General features: G+C 36.2%; 1 protein-coding gene across 2 annotated transcripts in view; it reads left to right on the forward strand.

Annotated features, from left to right (window-relative positions):
* BABAM2 (BRISC and BRCA1 A complex member 2) overlaps positions 1–24,985 on the forward strand; it is a 163,288-nt gene that overhangs the window by 13,296 nt on the left and 125,007 nt on the right. For both annotated transcript variants that reach the window (XM_053972892.1, XM_053972891.1), the window contains exons 3-4: positions 7,385–7,461; positions 19,352–19,446. In XM_053972892.1, coding sequence (XP_053828867.1) covers positions 7,385–7,461; positions 19,352–19,446 — 172 coding nt within the window. The remainder of the gene's footprint in view (positions 1–7,384; positions 7,462–19,351; positions 19,447–24,985) is intronic.

A 24,985-nucleotide genomic window follows, 5' to 3' on the forward strand; every position in this document is an offset into this window, starting at 1 on the left:
TACTAGAGTGTATGTTATTAGTGTTGGCCCATCACAATTGTCTTTATTTCTGTTCAATTTTTGAGCATTCCCTCATTAAAATTTCCATTTTCTGTTTCTATTTCATTCTTTTGAGGTGTATGTGTGCCATGTGTAGTCTTTAAAAAGAATTACATGCAATTACCAGAGTATAAAAGATCTTGCTTACAAAGAAAATCAGTTTGATTATCAGTGTTTTTAAAGCATGTTTGTAAAATAAGTTTTGTTGAAAATTTGGTCAATGCTTAATTATTTCTCCTAATTAGTATCATCATTAGCTCCCTGAGACCCAGTAATAATGATCTCCCACCCCAAACTGCAGAGATTTTATGAAGGGAAAGTTCTGAGATTGTTTCAGAGCTGTTGCTTTCAAGTCCACTTGCAAGTACAGTAGATGTGGTACGTCACATTTCTTTTTTTGTGATAGCACCTTCCAATCAGTCCTGCTATGGTGACTGGAAAAGAGCTGTTCTAAACCTAGCCTAACTAGGCTTACTGGGCTCCCCAAACGGGGAGTTTGGGGCTAAAAAAAATACCAGAATCATGTGGAGTCTCCCTCCAGCAGAGGCACCTGTTTTGCTAAAGTCGTGCTTTGGCCACTGCAGAACTGCTGCCACAAGACTTGGGCAGCTCTGAAGGAGATTTGTAGTTCTAGAAGTCCCAGAGCTCTAGACCTGCAGCATCTGCTTTGGCAATGCAGATGCAGTCACTCATATTAAAAAAAAAATCTACATTTTCTGCTATATACAAGTGCTGTATTTGTTTTCCTAAGATAGGCATAAGATACTCTTATGTAGTGTTTCTAGTGAAAGCAGCTGGAAAGTTGCTGGCAGCTGAATTGATTTTAAATAGTTATTTGAACTTTACTTTTAAAAAATACAAATATTTCTATAGGTGCAGAAGGGAAGTGAAGGGTTGTTCTTCTAGTATATATGTTCTGCCTCACATCCCACTGCTCTCTAAAAGTTCCAGTTAGTGCAATGAACTTCTTACAAGAAAACATATGTAAAGGAAAACATATGTAAAGGAAAATCAGCATTTACAGTAGATGAAAGTTTTATTGAGGATAAGTTGACATATCTGGAGACACTTTGGAATTTCCCAGATGATAACTGTTGCTTGAAATGCTGTTGCAATTATGGAATATCACCTATACTATCAGGATTCAAAAACAACATCATAATCTTTATTGCAATGCCAGAAGTAGTCTTTGTTTATAGTTTAATTTTATACTAAGTTTGAAGAAAATGGATAGGGTACAAATGAGTTTTCTGAAAACAGTGGGTTTATCTACTGGGAAGTTTTTTGAATAATTAACAGTTGACTTTCTGATTTTAATATTTTAATTAAGAGATGCATTTAAGTAATGATTAAATGTAACGGTGTTTTAATTTCCCAAAAGCAATGGTGTGAGTCTTTTAAGAGCAAATCCCTCTCTCTCTAGTATGCATAATACATATGTCTTTATAAAGAAGGGAAACTGAAGGTAGAAGTTGGTTGACTAGACCATATCTCCCATTTCAAATTTTGCCTGGTTGACAGAATTTTAGTTGGATCTGTTTGTTTTCAGGAGCAGCTGCTTAATTCTCTAAATACTGTGTAGGAGCCTGTAAAGCTTTGTGCAATGCTGCAGGGAGCTACCACTTGATACAGGGTTTGGTCATCAGTGTCAATGCTCTAAAATGTGATTTTCACCATTTTTCTGTTTCCTGATCTTGCAGAAAACCTGTCACCTGCTGGCTTTCCTTTTATTCACCTCCATCCTCCACACACTTAATTATTCTTAATGCCTCTGTATATGGCATACCCATCTGTTGTGAGTTCTGCAATTAAGTCTTAATTAAATGGGATTAAATACTCTGTCTTCAAGGAACACTGGAGCAGATTTCCCTCTACAAAAATTGGAGGAAATAAAAATCTGAAGGCATCCACAAAGGCTGTTCTACTAGATTTGAACATTGAGGTGCTTTTCTTAGCAAATGCCATGAAAGCGTTTTGCGTGGAATTTTGAGTTTGCTGCCTCTTATTAGTAACAATCAATCAACCTGTCTTTGCCTCTGAACTGCATTTGACTCTTGCTGGCAAAACCTTCAGCCTCTGGAACTCTGATTGAACTGTGTCTCATCATTCCTAAAATAATATTCATTCTTAGCCTCTTGTATTATGAAAGTAACTTGACCTCCTTTTCTCATAACAGTATCTTTATACAACACAAACAAGAACAGTTGGAAGCATGTCGTAGGTATGGTGGGAGGGGTTGGGAATACAGCCAGTGGTCAGAACTGAATTTGTGGTGTTGCTTATTATTTGTGTGTGTGTGTTGGTTTTTAGCTGTTTTCTCCATTGAGGTGTCTCTAACACAGTGTGAAGCTTTTACACCAAGAGTCTGGTGAACAAAAAACAGTTGTCTGTTTTCCAATGAAAGTACTGATCCTCAAGAACAGCAAGTGTAGCAGCCTAAGCATCATGAGATTAAGGAAGCTTTTGCATCTCTGACTATTCAGTTTAGGCAGTGTCAATGTCAAATTCCTGAAATTATAGAGGCTAAAATTGTGAGTCTAATTTACTTTGCTATTGTACAGTAAAATTCACTGATGATTTGTCTTCTGATAGTAAAGGCAGTAAAGCTTCTGTGTGATCTATGAAGGAAGAATGACTAAATGCATTGGATACTTTTTAATCAGTAAATATGATAGTCATCATATAAATCTTATGTGACTATTTGGGCTTAAACCTGTACCACAAATCAAAAAAAGAAGAAATAAAAAAAAATTACTCATTTTCCTGTAGAGCTATAGGACTTCTGTTGGCAGTTCTGAATGTTTGCTATAGTTTTATATGATTCTAAGCAAGAGATTTTAGGAGTGGCATAAAAAACAAGCCTCTGACTGGAATTTTGGGATATAAAGTAGTGGGTTTGGAGAGAGGTCTTCACGGGTTTGGTTTTTTGTGATTTTTTTTTAAAGTTTTTGGATCTAACTGTCGGTCTGCTTACTTTCATGATTAAGGCAATAAACACTTGTGGGTTTTTTTTCATTCTAATCCCTTCAGTTGTCACAGAACATAATTTTGGATAAGATCTTACCAGAGTCCAAATAACTTAAAACTGCTTCTCTTGGGAGTGCTTTCAAGTGATGGTTTTAGAAAACTATTTGATGAGATGATGGTTTTGAAATCTAGGGTTATCAGAGTCCTCCATATCATTGTGGTTTCAATCCTGTAAAATATCAAACTGGGGGATTTTTTAGCTTAAACAAAACAGAAGTAGTGTCAATTCAACAAAATAGTCAGTCACAAATACACTGGTATAAGATGAAACTTTGCTGTTAAACTCAAGTAGAACTGCATTCTTAGCCTTCTTAAAGGCTTTTAGGATATGCTGCTCCATTTAGCGGAAGAATGCATTGTACTGTGCCTGTTGTTATAGACTGAGGCCTTATTCCGAGCAGCAAAACTGAGTGACTTTCCTGGTTTGTATTGTTATTATTGTTGCTGTTTTGTTTGGATAATCTTTATTTCCTTTACGTGTGTTGTATTAACTGCGAAAGAAACCTTTTCCTAGTAGTCATAGGCAAGCTGTAAGGTGCATCAAACACTCAATGAAGGAATGTTCTACTTGGCACCTATTTGGAATAATTACTTCATAAGAATGTAATGTATCTCAATTTGAGTTTAATCTGCTGTATCTGCTCAAGGATTTTAGCTAAAATCTGCTGTGAAAGGTAACAAGCTGTATTCAGCTGTAGTTGCTGCATACTCAGTTCCGTCTACCAATTTCCAGCCATAAGTCTCAGCACAGCCCCTTTGAATAGGGCAATATGATGTTAATTAATACATTTAACGATATTCCTTGGTCCCAGAAACTTTTCAAGTTGATGATTCTTTGATATTTTAGTAGGGAAACCATTGTGGGAGATCTTGTGGTGTAGCATTAATCATCTTACAAAGACTAAGATGTATCACTGCTCTGAGCATGAGAGCATTAATTCCTGCTTCAGTGGCTTTCTTATGTAAAATATTGATATTAGTTAGATTAATAAATGCAAACCAGTGTAATATTTTTCCATTAATAAAGAGGGAGATAGCACACCCATATATTATGAGATAGAATCAGCTTATGATATTAATTTTCAACACCAGGTATTATTGTTCTATATGTCAATTCCCTGTGAAGAAAGGACAACAAATAATCTTCAGAAGACTTAGTTAAAAGTCATTCATTTTCAAGTATTATTTTTGTGTTGACCACATTAAGGAAAAGGATCTCATTTTCAAAAAAACAGAAGTCTTACATTTTGGAGAAGACAGAGGTTATGTTTCAGGGTCAGACATGTATCTAATTTTAAGAGGTTCTATGTGTTAAGGAAATTCAAGCAGGAGATAATGTCCATAGTCAGGCCATTACTTGGGGCTTTCTGTTGAAATGAGGTCATGCATAGACTCCTACATGTACAAAAGTTTTGGTTTGCCTTAGGAGTTTTGTTCTTTTGCTGTTTATTCTAAAAAGAAACTGCCTCCTTTCAAATGAATGTATATAATATTTCTGCTTGGTTGCTCAGCCTATTGCAGTTATTGAAGTCTCCTGTGCAGCCCAGCCAGAGCAATCTGGGGGGAAAAAATGTTAATACTGTCACTTTCTATCATTTCTAGACCAATAAAATTAAAAACATCTCTAGTGCAGTATAATAATATAGGAAAAGCACTTAGTATTGCTTTTAGGGACATTTACCATTAAATAAAGCTTTTATTTTAATGTTAAAGAATATTTTACTTTCCATAAGTATTTCCAAATGGCCCATTGTGCTAAAAGAAAAGATTGTAGAGTATTTGCAGGATCAGAAATTTTTGTGTCTGTTGAAAAGCTAACAATAGTGTAATTTTGATGGTATTTGAGAAATGTCTCAGACTGTGACCTGTGATACTTTGAAAGAAATTTTCATTAAATATTAAATGATGTTGCAGAGATATTTTAGAACTTGAAAAGGGTTTTTTATGGTGCACATTTTTTTGTATTCTTCCTAGAATTGACCTTATACCTGTTGTAAGCCATAGATATTATTTGGAAGTAGCTAATAATGTCTGTATAGCTGTTGAATTAATCCACAGGCATTAAAACACCCTAACAGTAGGCACTCCCATTTTGCTGTTCTCACCTATTAAAAAAGTACATCTTGGAAAAGAATTATATAAATTATAAAATATCTTTCTGCACTAGGGATCCAGTATTTTGTATTCTTAAGTTGATTTTACTCCCAATGAGGCTGGTGATGCTCACTTTTTCTGATAAGCCCTACCTAGATGAAATTGAAATAAATAGTGCAACCATTAAATCAAAACGTATTTCAGCTTTGGTCCTTTTGTACAACATGCTGTATTCCCTTTCACATTTGCATCATCAACAGGTTTCACAAAGCATCATTTCTTTTCCATCATCAGTCTTTCAATAAAATGTGAAGTATTATTCCAGCTGAAAAAAAACCGAGTCAGGTCATTCTTCCTGAATGAAGCAAGATGTGAACTAATCCTTTTTTGAAACTTGCTTTCCATTCAAGTCTGCACATACCTGACAGTAGATAATTTATATCTAAATTATGTCTTTCTAGATTGCTTCTCATGATACTCTCACAAGATGTTGCAAAAACCTTTCTAAGGCAAAGACAGGACAAGATAGATGTGTTTCTTCCTTTTGATTTGAAAGGACAGATATCTAATTTCTTTAGTGATACTGAAAAAATACAATGTGTTCTTGCTGAATCAGTGTAGGCTGTTAACTGCATGTGGCTCTTAATTGTAGGTGCCTTAGATTCTAGCTGCACATAAATGGTTTGCTTATGTTTTCTAGTATTTTTGTGGAAACTCCATTTAAGTTAATTGATCATGGTTTCATGGTTGCTTCTTTTTGAGGAAGCTACATGCAGGGACAAATTTGACTGTAGTAAATGTAGTTCAGTTAATATAAACAGTCTGAAGTTAGTGCATATGGTTTCCATAACTTGTAAGTGGAAAGAGGAAAAGAGACTGTAGAGCCAGGACCTGAGGGAAATGGCTCTCTGAACCATTTTGAGTATGTGAGTGAGAATTAAGATTGTTCCATTTGCCCTGATGCCTCTTGTGCAGTGGGAGAGATGGAGCTTCAGGAGTTAGGATGTTGTTTCTGACAAGGTAGGATCAGAATTTTGGACAATTTTCTGGCCTACCCATCTTGCTGCATTTGGCTGTGTATATAGCCCAGAAAATGTGGGGTTTGTTTCAATACATTGTCAGTGGTGTGTATTAGAGCTCTACCAGTGATCTAATATATGTTTAGTCAAGTTATTTTACCTTTGTCTACCATTCTTGTCATTCACTATTTTTCCTAGAGTTGACCAGTATGACTTTGATTTTTAGGTGGCTTGCAACAATTGTGCTGGGGCTATGAACAGTTCTCAATAATGTTAGGCTAGCAAGAAGATTCAGGGCTATTCAGATCCCTAGGAACATAAAGCAATGAACTTCTAAGGGCTTCCACTGTTTTTGCTCCTGGTATTCATCATATGCCCAGCAGCCCACAGCAGAGAGACCATTCCTGCCTGTGAAACAATGTATGTCCCTGTTTCTTCTTTTGCAGCTGAGATTTTGAAATTTTTTATTTGCAAATTTTGGTCTATGACTATCAAAGCTATCAACTAAAAAGCTGATCTTCTCTGGCCTAAGCACTAAACAGTTTTCCAGTGACTTTTCTATTCATGAAATGCTCACCACCATGAGGCCTGGCTGCTGTTCCAGTGCTCCAGATAAACAGGAGAGTCACAGACCAAAAAGATAACATGCTCAGTTCTTATAGCCTCAGGTAGCTGATTCTGAAACTTGCCCTCTTGAAGACTACTGTGAGACTTTTCCACAAGGGAAAACGTTAATATTATAATAGGTAAAAAATTAATAAATGTTGGTGGCTTAAAATTAAGATTGATCCCAGTTATATGGGTGGCAGAGATAGGGAGCAGGTAACAATGTTAGTGTGACTCACAGAGTTGTGGCTTGCAAAATTGTATACCAAGTGGAGAACTTGATGGCTTTGACTGACTAATTGAAAGCATTCTGATTACACATTCAAACCAGAGCATTTTGCATGTATGTTTCTTTATAAAATGGGAGAGAGTAGGCACAAATCCTAACATTTCTTATGCTATTGTGAGAACTGCTGATCAAAAGAGAATGGGCCTCCTGCATCTTTCCCACTTTTTCTTCTCAGAATCATAAAGATGAGTATTTCTAGTAGTCACAATATCTTTGCTATTAGTAATTTGTATCCTGTAGAATAATGTTAGTGTTTGCTACCATCTGTAACTGCTTAGCACATTCTTTCTTCTCTTATCTTCATTTTTAGCTGTACATCCTTGACCCCTGGACCCAGCTGTGATCGTTTTAAACTACATATCCCTTATGCAGGAGAAACACTCAAATGTAAGTTAAAAAATCTTGCAGTTGCATCTTGGCTTTTCTTTCAGTGTTCTATGTCTCACTAATTTTCCAGTGTGTCTGTCTAACTTTATGAGTTTTGAGATACATGTGTTTGTTATTTTCTCTTAAAGCTTCAGTTTCAAGAACACAAATTACATGTTTCAGGAACATGTACTACTTAAGATAAGTTTAAAGGCTTCCGTGAGACTACAGTTTTGAAAAATGAGTTCTAAAAGCCAAAAGTCACAACCTGGTATTTCTAATAAAATGTTATGACTAAGACAATCTCATCACCATTTTTAGATTAATTTATAAGTTGTATATGTTTTGTGTCATTTCTTTCTGTCTCTTTTAGGAATAATTCTTTATTAAGCTCCAATAAAAGATGTGAATCTGCTATTACATTAGGTATCTTTAAACAATAACTGGTATAATTGACCAGATTAGAGAAATGTGAATTTGATTTTTCTGATTTAGTGGTATTGTTAAATCATCTTTATGCTTAGAGAACCTGTAGACAGCTAGTTCATTTGCCTACTCTAAGTGTGTGTTCTGTTTGTCTTAGTTTGTGTTTTGTTTCAAAGGTTTAAAATAAAATTTACTTTTGTATACTTTTAGAAGGTAACATTTTCTAAACACTTGAACTGCTGAAAACTGGTTGCATTGTTTTTATCTCTAACAACTGAAAAATGAGAGAGGATGAAGAATTTCAGGTAAAGTAAAATTCAAGGCTTGGCATTTATAGTTTTAGGACAACTTTGGTAAAGCCATGCCTAGAGTACTATGTCTAGTTCTGGTCTGTCTGTACCAGAGTATCATGGACATATTGCAATGAGTACAGCAAAAGACTACAAAGATGATCAAGAACTGGAGGATTTGTTGTATGAGGAGAGGTTAAAATAGCTGGGGCTTCTTAAGAAAAGAAGGCTCAGGGCAAATCTCTCCAATGTTTATAAATACCTGATGGTATTTATAAGAAACCTGGTTTTTCTCAGTGGTGGTTACTGAAGGGAAATGGTCACAAATTGAAATGTAGAAAATTCCGTTCAAATACAATAAAAACTATTTTGCAAGGGTGGTCAAAAGGTAGAACAGATAGTGCTTAGAGCTTGTGTAGTTTGTGTATCTCCATCCTTTGGGCTGTTCAGAACCCAGCTGGACATGACCCGTAGCAATCTCCCGTTTGCCCTGCTCTGAGCTGAAGGCTTAGACTAGGCAGTCTCCAGTGGTGCTGTCCAGCCCTAGCTGTCCTGTGAGTCTGTGAAAGTTTGTTGTCTGGAGGAGCAGGTACTTGGTATGAACAGAAATGGTAAGCATTTAAAACACTGCTTTGCTACTATCCATTTAGACTGCACCATACACATGCTGTAGCTCTCCAAGACATTTTACATATTAAGAATTTTATTGTATTCCTTCTGCAGTTTTTTTTCTTTGGTTGTTTTATTACATTATGTCATGCAGTGGAAGTCCTCCTTTATGAACAGAAATCAACACAATTAAGCTCCTTATAGTCTAGAAGTTCGTTAAAGCTTCCATTTGGCACCTGTAAGGAAAGTTGTCTTTCACAGAAGTTGATGTGGAAGCTTAGTCAGGTGCTCAAGAGAGAAGCCAGGCACATGTATCAGCCTACTATTGCTACTTTTACTTTTCTGAGTATATGAAATTATGGCTTAAGAGGCTTACTAGTTATTTTTTCTCACAAAATAAAACTGGAAGATTTAAGTCATAGATAGTAATTATTTTAAGACCAAAGAAATGGTTCTGCATTTGTTCAGAAGTCTTGTGAGTAATGGCTGTATTGTATGAAGCCAACTTCCCTCCCAGGAAGAACTTTATTTTAAAAATTGTTAAGATGTGTAGTAAACTCAACCTATTAAGTCTTGATGTGTTCTGCAATGTGTAGTAGATTCCACTTGAGTCTTGGTTGATGACTATGATCAAGTCAAAATGTGTTTCACTGAGTGACATGCTTTATAGAGTGGTATCATGTTCTATAGGACCATCTTACCTTATACAGGGACGTGTTTGTACATTCTGAGAGATATAAATCTTATTTTAAGTAGAGGCTGAAGCTGTTCCTGATTCATAAAGTAAAATGGATAGACTAAGATGCCCATATGCAAGTGCACAGACATAAAGAGTATATTCATGTATTAAATGACTGTAGTCCAGTTCAAGTACTTAGAAATATGATTATGGAATATGCATTAAATTTCAGTATCAAGAAATCTGGGGTTTTTTTTCTCCAGTGTTCTTATATTTTTTATATCATATACACAAACAAAAAAAACCCTACAGAGCATGTTATATATTTTAACAAAGGCAACTGAAAATGGTGTAAACAAGTGTATCTTTTTCAGAGATGTCTAATAATAGCTGTGAATTCAAGTAATAATAATCCTCCACATTTCAGTGTTACATGTTTGAAAATGCTGTGAATCATTAAGTCTCACAGCCTGTGGAATAAATAGTGATGTGAGCAGATTCAAGAAAGCTCTAATAATTTTGTGTTTAGATCTGTAGTGATGGCAGGGGAAGACAGCCATAGTGTGCAAACAGAGATGTTTAGATACTTTGTTCTAGGTTGTTGCTAGATATGTTATCTTTCAAGAGCAGAATATTTCTGCAAAGGAAAATTGCGAAATCTGCCAAAATAAAAAGATTGGCTGAAAGTGTTCAGGATCTCCAGTGTATGGGCTTCAGATGTGGTACCAAATAAAGGCTGAAGTGTGTAGTTCCTTTGTGGTTTGTGTTACATCCTCTTTGCAACAGATTAGGTCTTCGTATATCATCAATCATAACCGCTGCCACTGCACAGGCACCCTTGTAGCAATCCCAATGTGTTGGAAACTGTTGGTGTGCAGCTTTAGGGAAGTGTAACTGCACAGTGCAATCCTGTTTTCCAAAATACCAGAAAGTTCACAGCTTCTCAAAAAAGGAGAAAGTGTTCTTGTAGGCAAGGCTAACTCCCTATAGTGTAAAATAATTGTTTTGTAAACTTCGGTAGGAGGAAATATGTTGTGACTTCAGAATGGCTTGTTGGGTGTGTAATGGGTTTTTTTTAAGATGTCACATTCACCTTACTTTTGCATGTATGCAGAGCTGCTGGAACGTTACACTGAAGAGTTATTCAGCTCCAGCCAGGGACCTTGGAGTTACCCACAATTTTATACTGGAGAAAATACTATGCCAGTGTTCAAGATAAACTAGTTTGTCGTATTAATTGTCTTCCACCACACTTCAAGTGATTCTTTCAGGGAGAAACTTTTATTTTCTTCTGTAAGGGAAGTAATTTTTTTGTTTGTTTTCATGGTGGGAATATTTAAAAAACTTGAGCCTAGTCTTCCTTGACTGTCAGTTGAACTCTGAGATGGCCATATTGTTTTTATTAGTTCATCTGGTACTCAGTGTTGTCGCATTAAACTCCATGGTTTTCTCTGTATTTGAGTTTTTCAGAGTTCTTAATTGGAGTTTTAATTTCAGGAAGACTATCTGTAATACCCTGTAAGAGATTGAATCTGTGCTTCTAGAACAAAACTTACTTTTTGTGGTATGCAGCGGTATCCTTTATTGCTTACTGGACCACAGTATCTGCTTAGAAAAGTTCAGTATCCTTTCTGATGAAGTGTTTGTGTATTTTGAGGTGAAGTGTTCTGTAACTCTTGCAGATATTTCAGTCTTGTTGTCAGAATAAGAAATTGTCAGAATAATAACAGCTTATAACAGAGTTATAAGCTTCAATAGTCTTTATAATTAAAACATGCCATTTAGAATCAAATTACAATCTTTTTCCAGAAGTCCTTGGAATATCTTGGATTTGGCTTTTCTTTTTCACTCAAGCTTTCATTGCTGCTTGCTAGGGAATCTGACTTTTTTTTTTTTTTTTTTTTTTGCTTTTGCTCTTCACATTTTCTTTTTCAGGCACTGATGCCTCCTTCCCTCTCTGACCTTGAGTGCTGTCATCTGGAATTTCACAGTGATTAAACAATGTGTTGCCCTTGCAATGCTACTGTTCTCTGTGGCCGCTTGAACTCTAGTATTTTCATCTTCTGTCTGATTTTCACTGTTTTTATGTGAGTGGATTATAGCTCTGGGTTCTACTGCCACCATTTTGGTTTCCTTGGTCCTGAAGAACCTTTCCTTCGTCTCATTTGAAGCTTAGTTTTTAATTTTTTGCTTCTGATTTTTGTTTGTTAGATTATTATTCTTTTTTGTTATGGGCCTTAAAGGAGAAAATCAGTCTTGATGCCTAACCAGTCTAAGAATATTGCCCATAATACGTGGTACAAAGTTTCATCTGTTTTTATTCCTGTGATGGAACTCTTTCAGTAATTTCATCCAGTCTTCTTGTGGATTTCTATTCTAAGGAAGTAATTAAGAACAAACAAAAAGATAAATATAGAGAACAGCCCAATGTCCTTATTGCCCCTTTAAAGGCCACTTTGCCAAGTAATTTGCTAAACACTTGTTTATTGTGCCAATAAACAATTGTAAAAATTATTTTTGTAGTTACTGTAAGATTTAAGATTCTCATAAGTATGTTGCTGCAATGCATGTGTTAATGTTTTTTGCATCATTAGGTTATTTCATACAGGCTGTATTTAGGTTGAGGCTCTTACGGGAAGGACTTCCTGATTGCTGTAATTCAGATTATAGTTAGGTGTTATCCTTACCTGTGTGATAAATATCTTTTTGTTGGATCATGCAACTTACCAAAGATTTTTCCAGGCAATGTGTTTTCTGAAGTTTGCCTGAGTCTTGCTTTGCATGGCAGGAGTAATAAATCTTTTTCTCTCGGCAACCTGTTTGTTATCTGATGAGTATACCTAATGGGAGTGTCAAGAGAGACTCTAATGTTATACTTATTTCTTCTTTGAATACAAAGTTTAGGACTGTATTTTCCCCTTTAAAATAATCACTTTCCTCTTACTTGGGTTTTTTGTTCACTTTTTCTTATATTCTGGACTTCTCTTGAGCAAGTAAATTACAGAAGATTTTGCAAGTCCTAAGTCAATTTTGCAAGTTGTAAGTCCTAATGTATTTCTTCATCAAGAGAAATGACCTTAGAAATATCTATGTACAAGTGGGGACTTACAGAGACTTAAAAGATTTTATGTTAGGCCTCCACACTGGTGTTGCCATAATGCCTTGCTACCTTGCTCTTTCCTCCTTTTTTCACCTGTTTGGGCTGCACATACTGGTGATGGTCTCAGGTCCATTTGCTTGAATCTATTTATCCTTTGCCTTCACCTTTCCTTTTCTCACCTATCCAGTGTTTCTGTTTTAATTTCTCCAGTGCTGCCTGGCTTTAATTTCTACCAGTATCTTATCCCATCTTGAATTATCTGTTGTTCTCATCTTTGTCCAATTCTAGTACTAAGATTTCTGAGAAAGCAGTTGCCCAGCTACAGAACCACAAGTTACTGAGATTGTCTTGATGCTTTCTTGCTCAGCTTGTGATCCAGTTTACTTAATGATACTCAATTTTTACAGTTTTTCCCACTTTACAAAATAACATGCTTTCTGTAGTCTTACAGCTCTTTTTTTTTTCTCCTACAGCAACATTTGTCAGTTGAAGTTAAAGAAAAAAATGACCCACACCTGCAACCCTTTGTCCAAGAATGAAAATAACATCCTGCAAATTCATCCTATATATTTCTTTCTTCTGTTGGAAAAGTGGGACTTGATTTACTAACCTAACTATAGGTGTCATAACTCTGAGGTTCCCAAGAATACCTTGCTTGGCCTTTTCAGCTTCTGACCCACAGGGCACTGATGTCTCTGAAAACCATGTACCATAGCTGCTGTAAATGTGCCCTGAGGCATCTCAAATGAGACTAAACAACTTGGTTTAATCAGCTGCACCAAGTTCATGGAGACTTGGGTCTTTCACAGCCTTGCCTGTGGTAGGGTAGCTAGACTTTCTTCGGGAGTGTTACAGAGGTGCTGAGAAGTTGCTTTCTTTCTAATGCAATCAAATAATTTTTTTTCAAGTTGTCCCTCTATTATGAGATAGTTTTGAGTCTTTACGCTGAGTTTTCTGCCTTTCTTTTTCTGATATCTCGATTTGCACATCACATCAGAAATCAAGCTCAAAAACATCCTTTATTTGCAAGCAGAATAGTCTGTCAGCAGCAGTACCACAGCAAAGTAGAATATTCATGCATCTCTTTTCAGTAGTAGTAGTTTTGTATTTAATAAATTTTATTTTAATTTCAGGAACTAACCTTTCTTGACAACCAATTATAAAAGGGTTCTATAGGTATTATATTACTGTTTTTGACTTAAAGCCTGCAGAGCAAATTCTTCAGTGTGGAATCCAGTGATAAGGATTCCAGCCAGGTCTGCATTTAGTTAATTTAAACCCTTTCATACTGCTGACTGCACTGACTTAGTATCTTGGTTGCAGGTTGTGTAACTGACTACTTTTGTATTTGTAAAGGCAATTAAAACTGGCTGGTTTAGGTAAGAATTTGTTTATAGAAGAGACTGATCAGTGGTTCTTGTCTACAGTTTGCATGGCTACTAGAAGAGACAGATTGAATTTTGAATTGATGAATAATATAATTCTACTGGTTTTTCCTTTTTAATACTCAACAAGAGCACTTTCTGTATTTTCCCAGAACTGATTCTGTACATAGTTGGCTCTCTTGCTTCAGCAGTTGCCTTATTATCTGTGAATGCATTTTGTGATCAAGTTGCATTTGCATTTCTTAAAAGCCAAATGGGTTGATCTCTTTCATAGGAAATTCCATTCAAATTGGTCTTACTCTAGGTTGCTGTGGCCACACATGTTTATTCTACATACTTAGTGCTGACTTAGAAATTCTTGGTGTCAGAAGAAACTGAAGCATATAGATATGTTTTCAGAAGTAGAGTTTGGGAAGTTAACTGGTGGGCTGCTTCCTAATTTTGCTGCTGTTGGTTAAACAGGAATGTTAATGCTCTGGCACTCTTAGCATAACATTTTTCAGTACTACAAATATATAGTATGGTTTAAAAAAGAATAAAAATACCCCAAAAATGAGGTTACCAGGAGAGGAAGAACTGGATAGGCCAATGGAAAGCGACTGTAAGGATTTTAGAAATTTCTCCTTTTCTTGCTGAGTTACACCTGTCTTACTTGTAGTCAGTTCTTATTCTTCTGTTAGATTTGGTTATGCATTTTGATAGATGACAAAAAAGCAGACCATGTGGGTTTTAAAAGAAATTACAGATTTAAGTATTAATATTTCTATCTTTTTGTCTGTGGGGAGCAAATTAACTTTTCTTTTGAAGTTCTGTGAAGTAAAACATTTCAACATTTAATGCTGTTTGCCTGAGGAGAAAGAAAGGAAAAGAAAGTAATATTTTTGAATAATTGGAAATGTAATTCCATCAAAGTAATTATTGGCTGGTATATCTACAACAATGAGGAGTGTGAAGGTTTTGCTTGCCTTGCTCTTACACTGGAGTAGTCATGGTCAGTAGTACTGTGGAGCACCACATAGTTGGCCTTCCATCAAGGGAAAAAGGGCAAATGGAGTTGAAACATATGCAAAACTAGAAACTTGTGCTGGAGATGCAAGGAAAAGGGTATTTGTGTCATTTGGGTAAGAAGAGCAGAGAATGCAGGACTATATTGATTTTTTTTCATTGTTTTTTTTCCTCCAAGGTTAGAATAGTAAATAGTCACAAACTCTAAGCACAGTAATTTTGGAAATGCTTTTATTGGTTCAAAGTGTTACTTTTATTTACCCTAGTTATATTTGAAGAGGGTAAGCCACAGATAATGTCATGTAAGCATTAAATATAGTACTTGTTATAAAAATGGCTATTTCTAGTAGGTCAAGAGAAACTGTTATCTTGTGATTCAAAACATTTAGCACCTTATATTTTGTGAGCTTACTGCAGAGGCTAGTGTTAATATTTATGTGAAAGTAAAACCAGATTTGCGTTGGCTGTTGTGATTGTTTAAATACCTTTTATTTGAGTGTAATGAAGCATATTTTATTTACGCATCATAACCCTGCCAAGCAAACTGGTAACTGCAGTTTTAGTTTCTCTGGGTTTTGATATTTAGCAACAAAACTCAGCTTTAGGATGGATCCTCTTAATCTGTAGTTTGATTTGTTACTGTATGTTTTTGCTGCTGTAACTTGGGAAAATAGCTCATGCTCATAGCTGCGAATAGGGCAAATGCCTTCATTGGTGCCTAAGCCTTTTAGGGTCAAAAGTGTTACCTTTTCTGTTCTAGTATGTAACTTAAGCAAGACATAAGTGAGACTGTATGGAAGGGGAGAGCACAGAACAGGAAAGTTGGAGAGGCTGGGAGTGATGGGTATGGATGTCTGATATGGTTAAAAAAAAGATTATTTTTTCTTTTGCTTTAGGAACTAGCTGAACGTCTTTGGATTCATGGCAGAAGTGAGACTTAATAGAATAAGATTTGACTGAGGGAATTTTTTTTTTTGTTTTTAAATATGTTAAAAATTTGTCCTAAGGTCAAATCTTTAATAGTAATATGATGTCTTTAACTTCCAGAATGAAAGCCACTGATGATAGAAAATCACTGCTCTTTTCTAACTGTTAACATTGAAGTTGAAACAACATTTTGTTCTGTACTTCTTTGTCTCTATTAAATTGTCAGCCAGCCTGTGTGAGGTTTGATTGTAGCAGAATAAATTAAGGTTTACATTTGGCTAAAAACCTATGGTACTGTAGGAAGGAGGGCATAAATGATACATTTCTGTTCAGTCAGAACACAAGAGCAATGGCATAATTTATTGTTTCTGTAGGGTTGTAGAATATTTTGAGTATGGTCTCAGCAATAGTGTTTTGTGAATGTATAATTAACAGGCACTGAACTACTAGTTTTATTTCTTCTGAAGCCTGGAGAACCTATGTAGCTATATAAAATGTGGCCTTTTGGAAATTGAATACACTATAGGGAAAATAATCTTGATATACACATTGGCATTAATATTGATATATTTGGTCTCAAAGTGGCTTTTATTGAAAAGACTTGGGAATTTGGATTTGAGGCATGTTTACCCTGGACAAGTAGATGCAATTTTAGCAATTATAAATAATTATGAGTAACAGAAAATCAAATATCACAATGTTAATTTTTACTCTGGATTCTATCCCTTGTACCTGAATAGTTCCTTGGTATCAGTAGGTCAGGAACACTTTTAAAATGCAAATATCTGCATAGTTGGTCACTGTGGGTCCTTAGCCACTGTGGGTAAGGACTCATAATGCCACTGATACTTAGTGGAAGAAGGGGTCTGACAGAAGGTCTAAAGAACAAATATGAGCATGTGAGACAGGTAATAGATTGGTTTGTCCAGCTGCAGCATGATGTACCTGACCTCGGTGTGACCACACATCACAGCTGAGTGGTCAGAAGAGGGTACCATGTTCAAATGTCCCGGATCCCCTAGCATGAATCATTGCTTGGCATATGCAGCTGACCTGAACCCCAAATTGTTAAAGTCTACCACCTACCATGTTAAACTCATAATGCCAGCTTTCATTTACTGCTATATTGAGCACTGCATCTAATGGTGTTCTGGGAGTGGCTGTGAGTTCACTCTGTGAAAGGAAAGAGTTTGTGTCTACTTGAGCCTCCAAGTAGCACCTACTGCCACAGCTTTGATGAGGTTCACCCCTTACTGTGCAGCTCGTAGAAGTGGATCTGGTTTATTGCCGGTCTCACTACTCAAGCAGAGTCTTGAAGCTGCCTCGTGATGTAGGGTTCTGTAATAGTTTTTCACTTCTCAAGTATGGAGGTGTAACATCAAAAATAGCTGTTATTTTGGTCCTTCTTTTAGTCTAAGCAGCTTTTTTTTAGTATGTGTGTAGTTGGAGTGCAGCTCTCAAGTGAGCTGAGCAGTAGATACGTCTTATCTGCTCTGTTTCACCAGCTCTATTAAAGCAGGAATGCAGAGAATGAAGAGCATGCAGCTAGCACCTGCAGTGTGTAAAGTGTGTGCTAAATGAGTTACTTAGCATCACGTAGCAGAAGCGCAGGTACAGTCCTTTCCTTTGGAATAGCATTGGGCTGCCTAAGTCATGGGCCAGGCTTTATCATTGTACTGTTTCTGAGTTACTCATAACTCATATTCATGCCCCTTTCAAAACTCAAAGAATGTATTAAGGTGAATCTCCTTCAGTACATAACCTCAAGTTCACTGCTCTTTATGTAGAAATTGATGAGGTTGTTGAAAGGAGCTATGCATGACATTTTAATTGCAGTAAATATCAAGAAAAGGGTTGTGTCATGGTGGTGTAGGAACTACCCAATCTAGTAAATATCAACTTTTTTGAATTCTTCAGTGTTGTATTACGGTTTAGGCTAATCTAGTAATTATTTTTTCTTACTTAATATAGATGCATTTCCTGTTGCAGTTTTATGCCTTTTCCTCCAGATCTGGTGCCCATTTCATTCTTTTAAATTAAATTGAAATGAAATGAAAGGTTTTATTTTTGTTTTGAGTGTGTTGGGAATTTTTACTGGCAGACCTCTGCTATTTTCTGCACCCCATACTTACACGTGCTCCCGATGGCTGTGAAAGGAAGGTGGGAGTGCGGACAGGAGAAACCTACACTGTGCTCTACTCGTCGCATGATCAGTGAATTTGTGATTTGGAGCCATACTGTAGAGAATACCTACCCCAGACTGGCCAGTGGCTTCTTGCTCATGAGCCTTCATCCGCTGCAATTAATCTTCATGGCATCCTTGCTTCCAGCTAAAGCCAAGAAAAATGTACAGAATATCCGCAATTAAAACTATCATGTTAAATGCCTGAAGATGGTGACATCACTAAGCCAGCAATGTGGCTTTGCAAGATTTGTTAATCTAATGCTTTTCTCCAGTTCTGCATTAACAGTTTTTTAAGAAATAAAAAGTGGTGTAACTTTCCTGAACAGAGTTGTTTATAAGGATTACCATGCTGGTTTTACTTTGCTGTGTGGATTTTAAATGAGTCGTAACACGTAGTAGGCAGTCATTTTTTCTAATGTCTACTACCTCACAAATCTGTTTTATGCAAAAGCTCAGTTATTCTTTCATATTGTCATAAAGAATGATGGGGAGGTAGACAAGTGAGGCTAGAAACACTTATTTTTATTTTTAATTTTTTTTTCTTGAACAGTGGGTGGGTTTTTTTGAAAGCTCAGATGCATATGACCACCTCTTGAACTATATGAACTCTGAAGTGTGTGTACTAGTGAAATACTAGAACCCAAATTTCTTTTAATTACATATCTTGTGACACTAGCAAGATGAGAGCTCAGTGCCAAGCTGTGATGAAGTCTTATATTTTCAGTTAATTTTCATCTCTCCATTTAAATGTGCAATACTGCATTTCTCTTAGCCAGAATTTGGGTAGTTGGAATGGTTCCTATTGAACTGTGTATTCTTCCTTCTACGAGTTGGCAGTGCTGAGGAGAAGAGAGGGAGTAAGTGCTACTAATTTTTAAAAGCTCTGGTATTTTGAAAGTCGTGACCTTTTGTAGTTTGCAACTGACTTTTAATAGAAACACACCCATCTAAATATGGTACTTTTTATTAAAACAAGATCACTTTTCTAACTTGGTGTTTTGAGGCAGCCCTCAATAGTGTTTGAATTGCCAATTGAGATACAAAGAAATAATGTATTTCATGTTTCATTGCTTGCAGAGGAGGAAGAAGCTGCGCCTCAGGAATTTGACTTCATCCCCCAAAACATCTGATGCTTATCTTGCATGTGAATTTTTGTAAAAATTATATGGCTATATACATGAAATATATGTAATGCTGCTGTCAAATTTTGTGTTAAAAATGTGTGTTGTATGTGATTATTTTATTTTTTTATTTATAAACACATATATAAAAGTGCAAACAATGTTTCCATTTGTTGCTTTTCAGGGGATATAATTTTTAATGCTCACTATCCTGACCTACCACCAGATTTTATCTTTGGAGAGGATGCTGAGTTTTTGCCAGATCCTTCTGCGTTGCATGTAAGTACTTTACTGTTTGAGAACCTTACACCTTGCAGAGAGACTTTGCTTTCTTAGAATAGCTTCAGGAACAGGAATTTTATAACAATGCAAAATAAAAAAGAAACACACCTTTTATCTCACTGGTATTTTGAGTGTAAACACGTTGCTTTCTAAAGTGATTTAAAGTTTAATCCATAAATGGGGGGGAAGGAGGAGGGGGCACAAAGTTTAAAACACTTGAATCATGACAATATTACCGTTTACCTTTAGTTACTTAGAATATCTGTAAAAATGTGTCTGTTTAATATCTGACCATCTTAAATGATCTGTCTCAGAAAAAAAACTTCATAATTGTGTCTTTAAAAGCATTTATCTCTAAAATAAAGTAGTGTAAAATTTGGTGTCACATTGTTGATTTTTGTTTTCTGTTGAGGAAGGATATATCCAGTTAATATGTTATGGGAACCACTGCATTAAAGAAAGCTATCTGTTCATGTGTGTTAGGGTTATCTAGATAAAGAAATTACTTTCTAAAAGATGGGAGGAACAAAAATTAATGAGGAAATACTTTTAGGCAGCCTTTTTTCTACAGAAGGAGAAACACCACAACCTGAAACCAAGCATTTTGTTCACTAGTCACAGGTAGCCTCAAGTAGTAAAGCCTTGTTTGAAGAAGCTATCAGTGCTTATGCTTTTACAATACTTCTCCCCCTCAAAACTTCCTTAGTAGTTACTAATGAGACAGTGCAGGGCCCTCCCCTGCAGCTCCTCTTGTGCTTTATGACATCTCCAGAGGTCCCCAAAGGTAGTCGGTGGCTGTCATGCTGTGGTACAGGTGTCATGATGGAGGTTGAACATGTCCTTGATGTGTGACTTGACAAGTTCTGGGTTTTGGTTTTACCTTTCACTTTATAGTAAGTTATACACAAAGATCAAAAGAATTTGTTTTAATAATATTTTAGCATACCTAATAGAACTTTTAAAAGGTGAATGTCATATTTCTTTTCTTCTCCTGGTCACTTTGCTGTTAAGCTCTCAAACTCTTTCGCTTAGGAGGCGTGGTGCTGATGAACAGCTATTTTGTTATCCTAGTTTATAGAAAAGGTTTTTCTTTCTATGGCAGTTCTAGAATTGTTTTCACACTCCTTTATTTACCAATACTATTTTCCTCTTTTTCTCATTTGTTTCACAACCTTCGCAATCTTACAACCTCCTGAGAAATGTTCACATTAGCAACTACTTTTTATAGTTGATATTAAAAGAAGAGAAGCACCTTTTAATGTACTGGAAAACAGAAATTAATAACAAATTGCAAATGAGATATTAAATAATTTGGGACATTTTGCAGAAATGCTGTTCAGATGGAGAAACTTGCTGAGAGTGGTACGGTGCCATATTTCTTATGTGAAAAGAAGTCATTAACAGTTGTGATCTACAGTAAAACCTGCAAAGATGAAAATATCCTTATTTTTCTTTCTTTCTTATATTGTTCATCAATGATGCTTTTTTGGGGAGTGTTGCTTTTCTTCTGCCTAAGCACAGAAAAAACTTCTTGTCTTTTTTGTTGGAAAGCAACTCAGAAGAGGTATTTGCTTCTCGATATATAATGAGATATTAAGCAGCCTATTTGAAAGTAATTAGAACAAACAAAAGAAGAAATCTTCCAGCTAACAGTGTTCCTTTGGTCATTATGCCTTGCTGAAGCATTCACTATGTAAATGTAACCTTCAGTTTGTCCTCATGGTATTGGAGGATGTTATTTCCACCTTGCAGCTGTGGTCTCCATAGTGTATCTTTAGTTTTGCATTCACTGTTCACAGTTCCATATGGTTTGTTGATTTTTTTCTTCAGAATGTTGCATCAACAATAACTTGCTTATTCTGCTATAAAAAAGCAGAAAAAAGCTCCCTTTTTTCCACAAATGTGAGAGCTGTTTAATGACGATCATTTTAATTGAATTCTAAGATATTAGCAGAATTCTTAAATGTGTTAACATAGCTGTCTACTGACTAGAAGTAAAATACAGATTAGCACATTGACCATAATTCAGTGCTCTTAATCTTGAGCAGTCTTCAAATACTTCTGATGCAACAGTTCCTGGCAATCCAAACAGGATCTACCATGCACAGAAGTATGTAGACGTTATTCAATGAGGAGCACAGTCTCTAAGTAAGTAATACATGCCATTGGATCTGTGGGAATTCTGACATTGAGCCTGCATGCACTGGTCTCATCTGTCTGAGTGTCTTGTTTTTTAAGAAGTCATCACATGTTGTTAGATGGCTTGAGTCAGGAATTATGCTTAGCATGAAAGGAGAACCAGGTACTCCAGATTCCTCAAGCTCGTGTGGCTCTAATGGAGGCTGTCAGTAGGCATCCCCAAAGACATTTGAATGGCTGTGTTGCAGATCGTTTCAGTCACTCTTCAGTTTCCATGGCCGTGGGCAGAGCTTCCAGTTAGGTTTTCATCTGAGCATGGTAATAGGTGTTCAGTTAAGCAGCCGTTAGCCAGACAGCTAAAGCAAGATTCCAGAAATACTGCGTTCTAAAAAGTGAATGCTGTAGAGGAATAGTTCATTTTTTGGGTTGTTTTTGTGGTTTTTTTTCCCGGAGAATTCCTGCTTGATTAGACCAGTATTTCAGCAGTAGAGCAATGTGTTGAGCACTCTTGTTTTGTAAGCAGGGTTAATGCTTTCTTGAATGGATACTGCAATTGCAGAATCAAGTTGAAAATGCTCTTTGAAATTTAGCTTTGCTTCTGTGTCTTGCACAAACATTAAAGGCACTTGGATTTGAAACTCAGCTTGAGTCTCAAGTTCAGCACAGCAAAGTATGTGCTTGGTTACATTTCTTAACCAGTAGTGGTTACTCTGCTGGTCACAGGGTCTAATTGTGTGCATGCTGATCTTGCTGATGATGTCAGCATTGTGGAGCACTTCAACAGTGGGGCAAGTGGTCCTTTTGGTTTGTTGTACAGTTTTAATTACAGTCAGGGGGCTAAATTCTTTAGGTTGGTGGTGCTGTTCATGCTCAAAGAGTTACTAAAAAGAAACATTTTTACATTTTATTGTCATTAAGAATGTTTTCCTATCAAATGCATTTGATACTTGCATGTATAGTATGCATAAATAAAATCAGCTTCTCAGAATGTAAATAGAAAAGTTCTTTCCTGCTCTAGTGTTTATTCATTTTGGATGACAAGTATTAGAAATATATTTTAAAAACAACCTATGATTCACTCTGTTCTGATTAAAAATTCATTTGGCACAAAACAAGATTAGTGATTGTGTACGGATGAGATTAATTTGGAACTCATTACAATGACGCCAGTTTGAGTAACAAGAATTGTTTGTTATGTTAGCCTAGTTGATTGTTAATGTGAGCCAGTTAATAGCTGAAGTGCTTATTCAAAATGTTAAGCCTATTTTCCAATGATTTTGAATTATTTTCTGTTTGGTGAAGAGGATACAATAGAAGTATAAGCAAGGTAACTGTCAGCTCAAGGAAATGGGTTATTTTAGTATTCTACTTCAGGTCTCCAGCTAGTCTTGCCAGAATTATTCTGCCCACCCATTGCTATCAAAAAGGCTTCAATAGCCTTTTTTGGGCTATTCCCTTAGTGGGAATGGAGGCAAGAAGACTTGAGCATTTCCTGAAGCCTACTAAGTGCTGAATGTGTCCTTGTGGGCTAGTATATAGCATATTCTTTGTGGGCATACCTAGTGCTGCATTTGCATGGGAGAAAGATACTGTCATCACAGACCTTCAGAGGATATGCCACTGCAGTTCTCATGCCCATACCTAGCATTGCGAGGATTGTTTTCCCTTGTGTTATTACTGATACTGAGTACAGATTCCAGTCACTGTGGAGTTAATTCAGCTCATTGTGCTACTCAAGTGTATTGGCTGTCACACTCTATATCTTGTGTTGACCAATGTTTGTTTCTAAGTTCTTGTATTTGTGCTTATTAGACTCATTTGGCTATATGAGGACTATCGTGAAGGTTGTAATTTTTTCTGTGTCTTAATCATTATTTCTGTTGGTTGCTGAGTTAGCTTTTAATGGGTAGTGAGGAGATCCTTTAAAAATCCCCCTCTTCCATTATTTTTTATTTATTTACTCAGGTGCACGAGGCACATGTTTAACAGTGTCAGTTGTCCCCCTGCTCACAGTAGCTCCAAAAAAGCTCAAGCACCCCTTATATTAACTAATGCTGTTTGAACTATTTTGTTTTAAAAAGCCTGTCAGTTGTATTGTTTCAAGGATTCAGCAAGGATTCAGCTGTTATGTGTTCTAGTGTGAGAGCCCCCCATAAGGGCAATGAGCTCACTGGTTTTGGAGTGTGATTTTAAAATATAAAGCCACAGCAGTGGGTTCTGCTTGTCTGAGAAATGCATGGGTGAGTTCAGCCTGTTTAGCTCTTTTTTGTGCTCTATTTCAAATGGCAGCAGCATATTTCATTCTTGGACCCCCTAACCTGCTGCTCTTGTAATGAAAGCCTTAAATTACTTCAGCTTCAGTTGAACTTGGGAATTTAAGTGAAACAGAATGCAGAATTGGATCCTTCAATTTATTAGAAGTTTTTTTTTTCCTTATTTTGAACTACTTTATATTCCCATTTATTGTGTTCATTTTTCAGCCATGTCTTGACTTTATATGTCAATATATGTTTTGATTATTTATAATCTCATGTTATTTAACATTTAATTTTCTGAAACAAACATTAATTTTGAAAACTTTTTATTCCTGTCTCTCTCTGTTGATCCTACCTATTTGTATACATGGGGAATGCAGGTATGCATGCACACATGTATGTGTATGTGTGTATGTATATATATATATATATATATATATATGCATATAGTCACTGTAGCCTTGCTTGAAGCTTTTTTGGTATTGATAGGCAATGGAAAAAAAAATCACATTTTATACCATCAGAGAAGTAATTTATTCAGGAACTTTCCCAAGGACTTTTTGACTGGTATTGTTGGCACTTATGGTATACATCTTTGTTCACGTTTTTGAACAATAGAAATATACCAGTGCAGCATTCCTTTTAAAGCCAGATCTGAAAGAATATAATTTTGAATGTATTTTGATCTGATTTTGGTGTCTGAGGCTGTTCCTCAGGGAATCTCAAAATCACAGAATAGTTAGGGTTGGAAGGGCCCTCTGGAGATGATCCGATTCAGCCTCTCTGCCAAGTTGAATAAGTGCTTAATTTAAAATGAGAAATCCCCAAAAGAGGATTCTGGCTGGGAATCCTCTCCTGGCGTAGCCTGGCCAGCTTGACTGCAGCATGTGTGAGGCCAGCATTCAGGAGGTTTTTCTGAGAAGTCACACGGTGCTGAGAGCAAGTGTTAGGATTATCTGTGTGGACATGTGGTAAAGATGGTGGCTATACAGTCCAGCAGGAGTTCAAGAGGATGACAGAAAAGGTTTTCCTGTCATCTTTCCATCTTTGAGTCTGTCAAAACTTTTCTACACTGGGAAATTATTCCTTTTTCTCCTTGTTTTAGTCTTCTTAATTTCTCTTGTAACCTTTCGTTTTTGTCC

The sequence above is a fragment of the Vidua macroura genome, chromosome 3 (assembly GCF_024509145.1).
Source record: "Vidua macroura isolate BioBank_ID:100142 chromosome 3, ASM2450914v1, whole genome shotgun sequence".
NCBI lineage: Eukaryota > Metazoa > Chordata > Aves > Passeriformes > Viduidae > Vidua > Vidua macroura.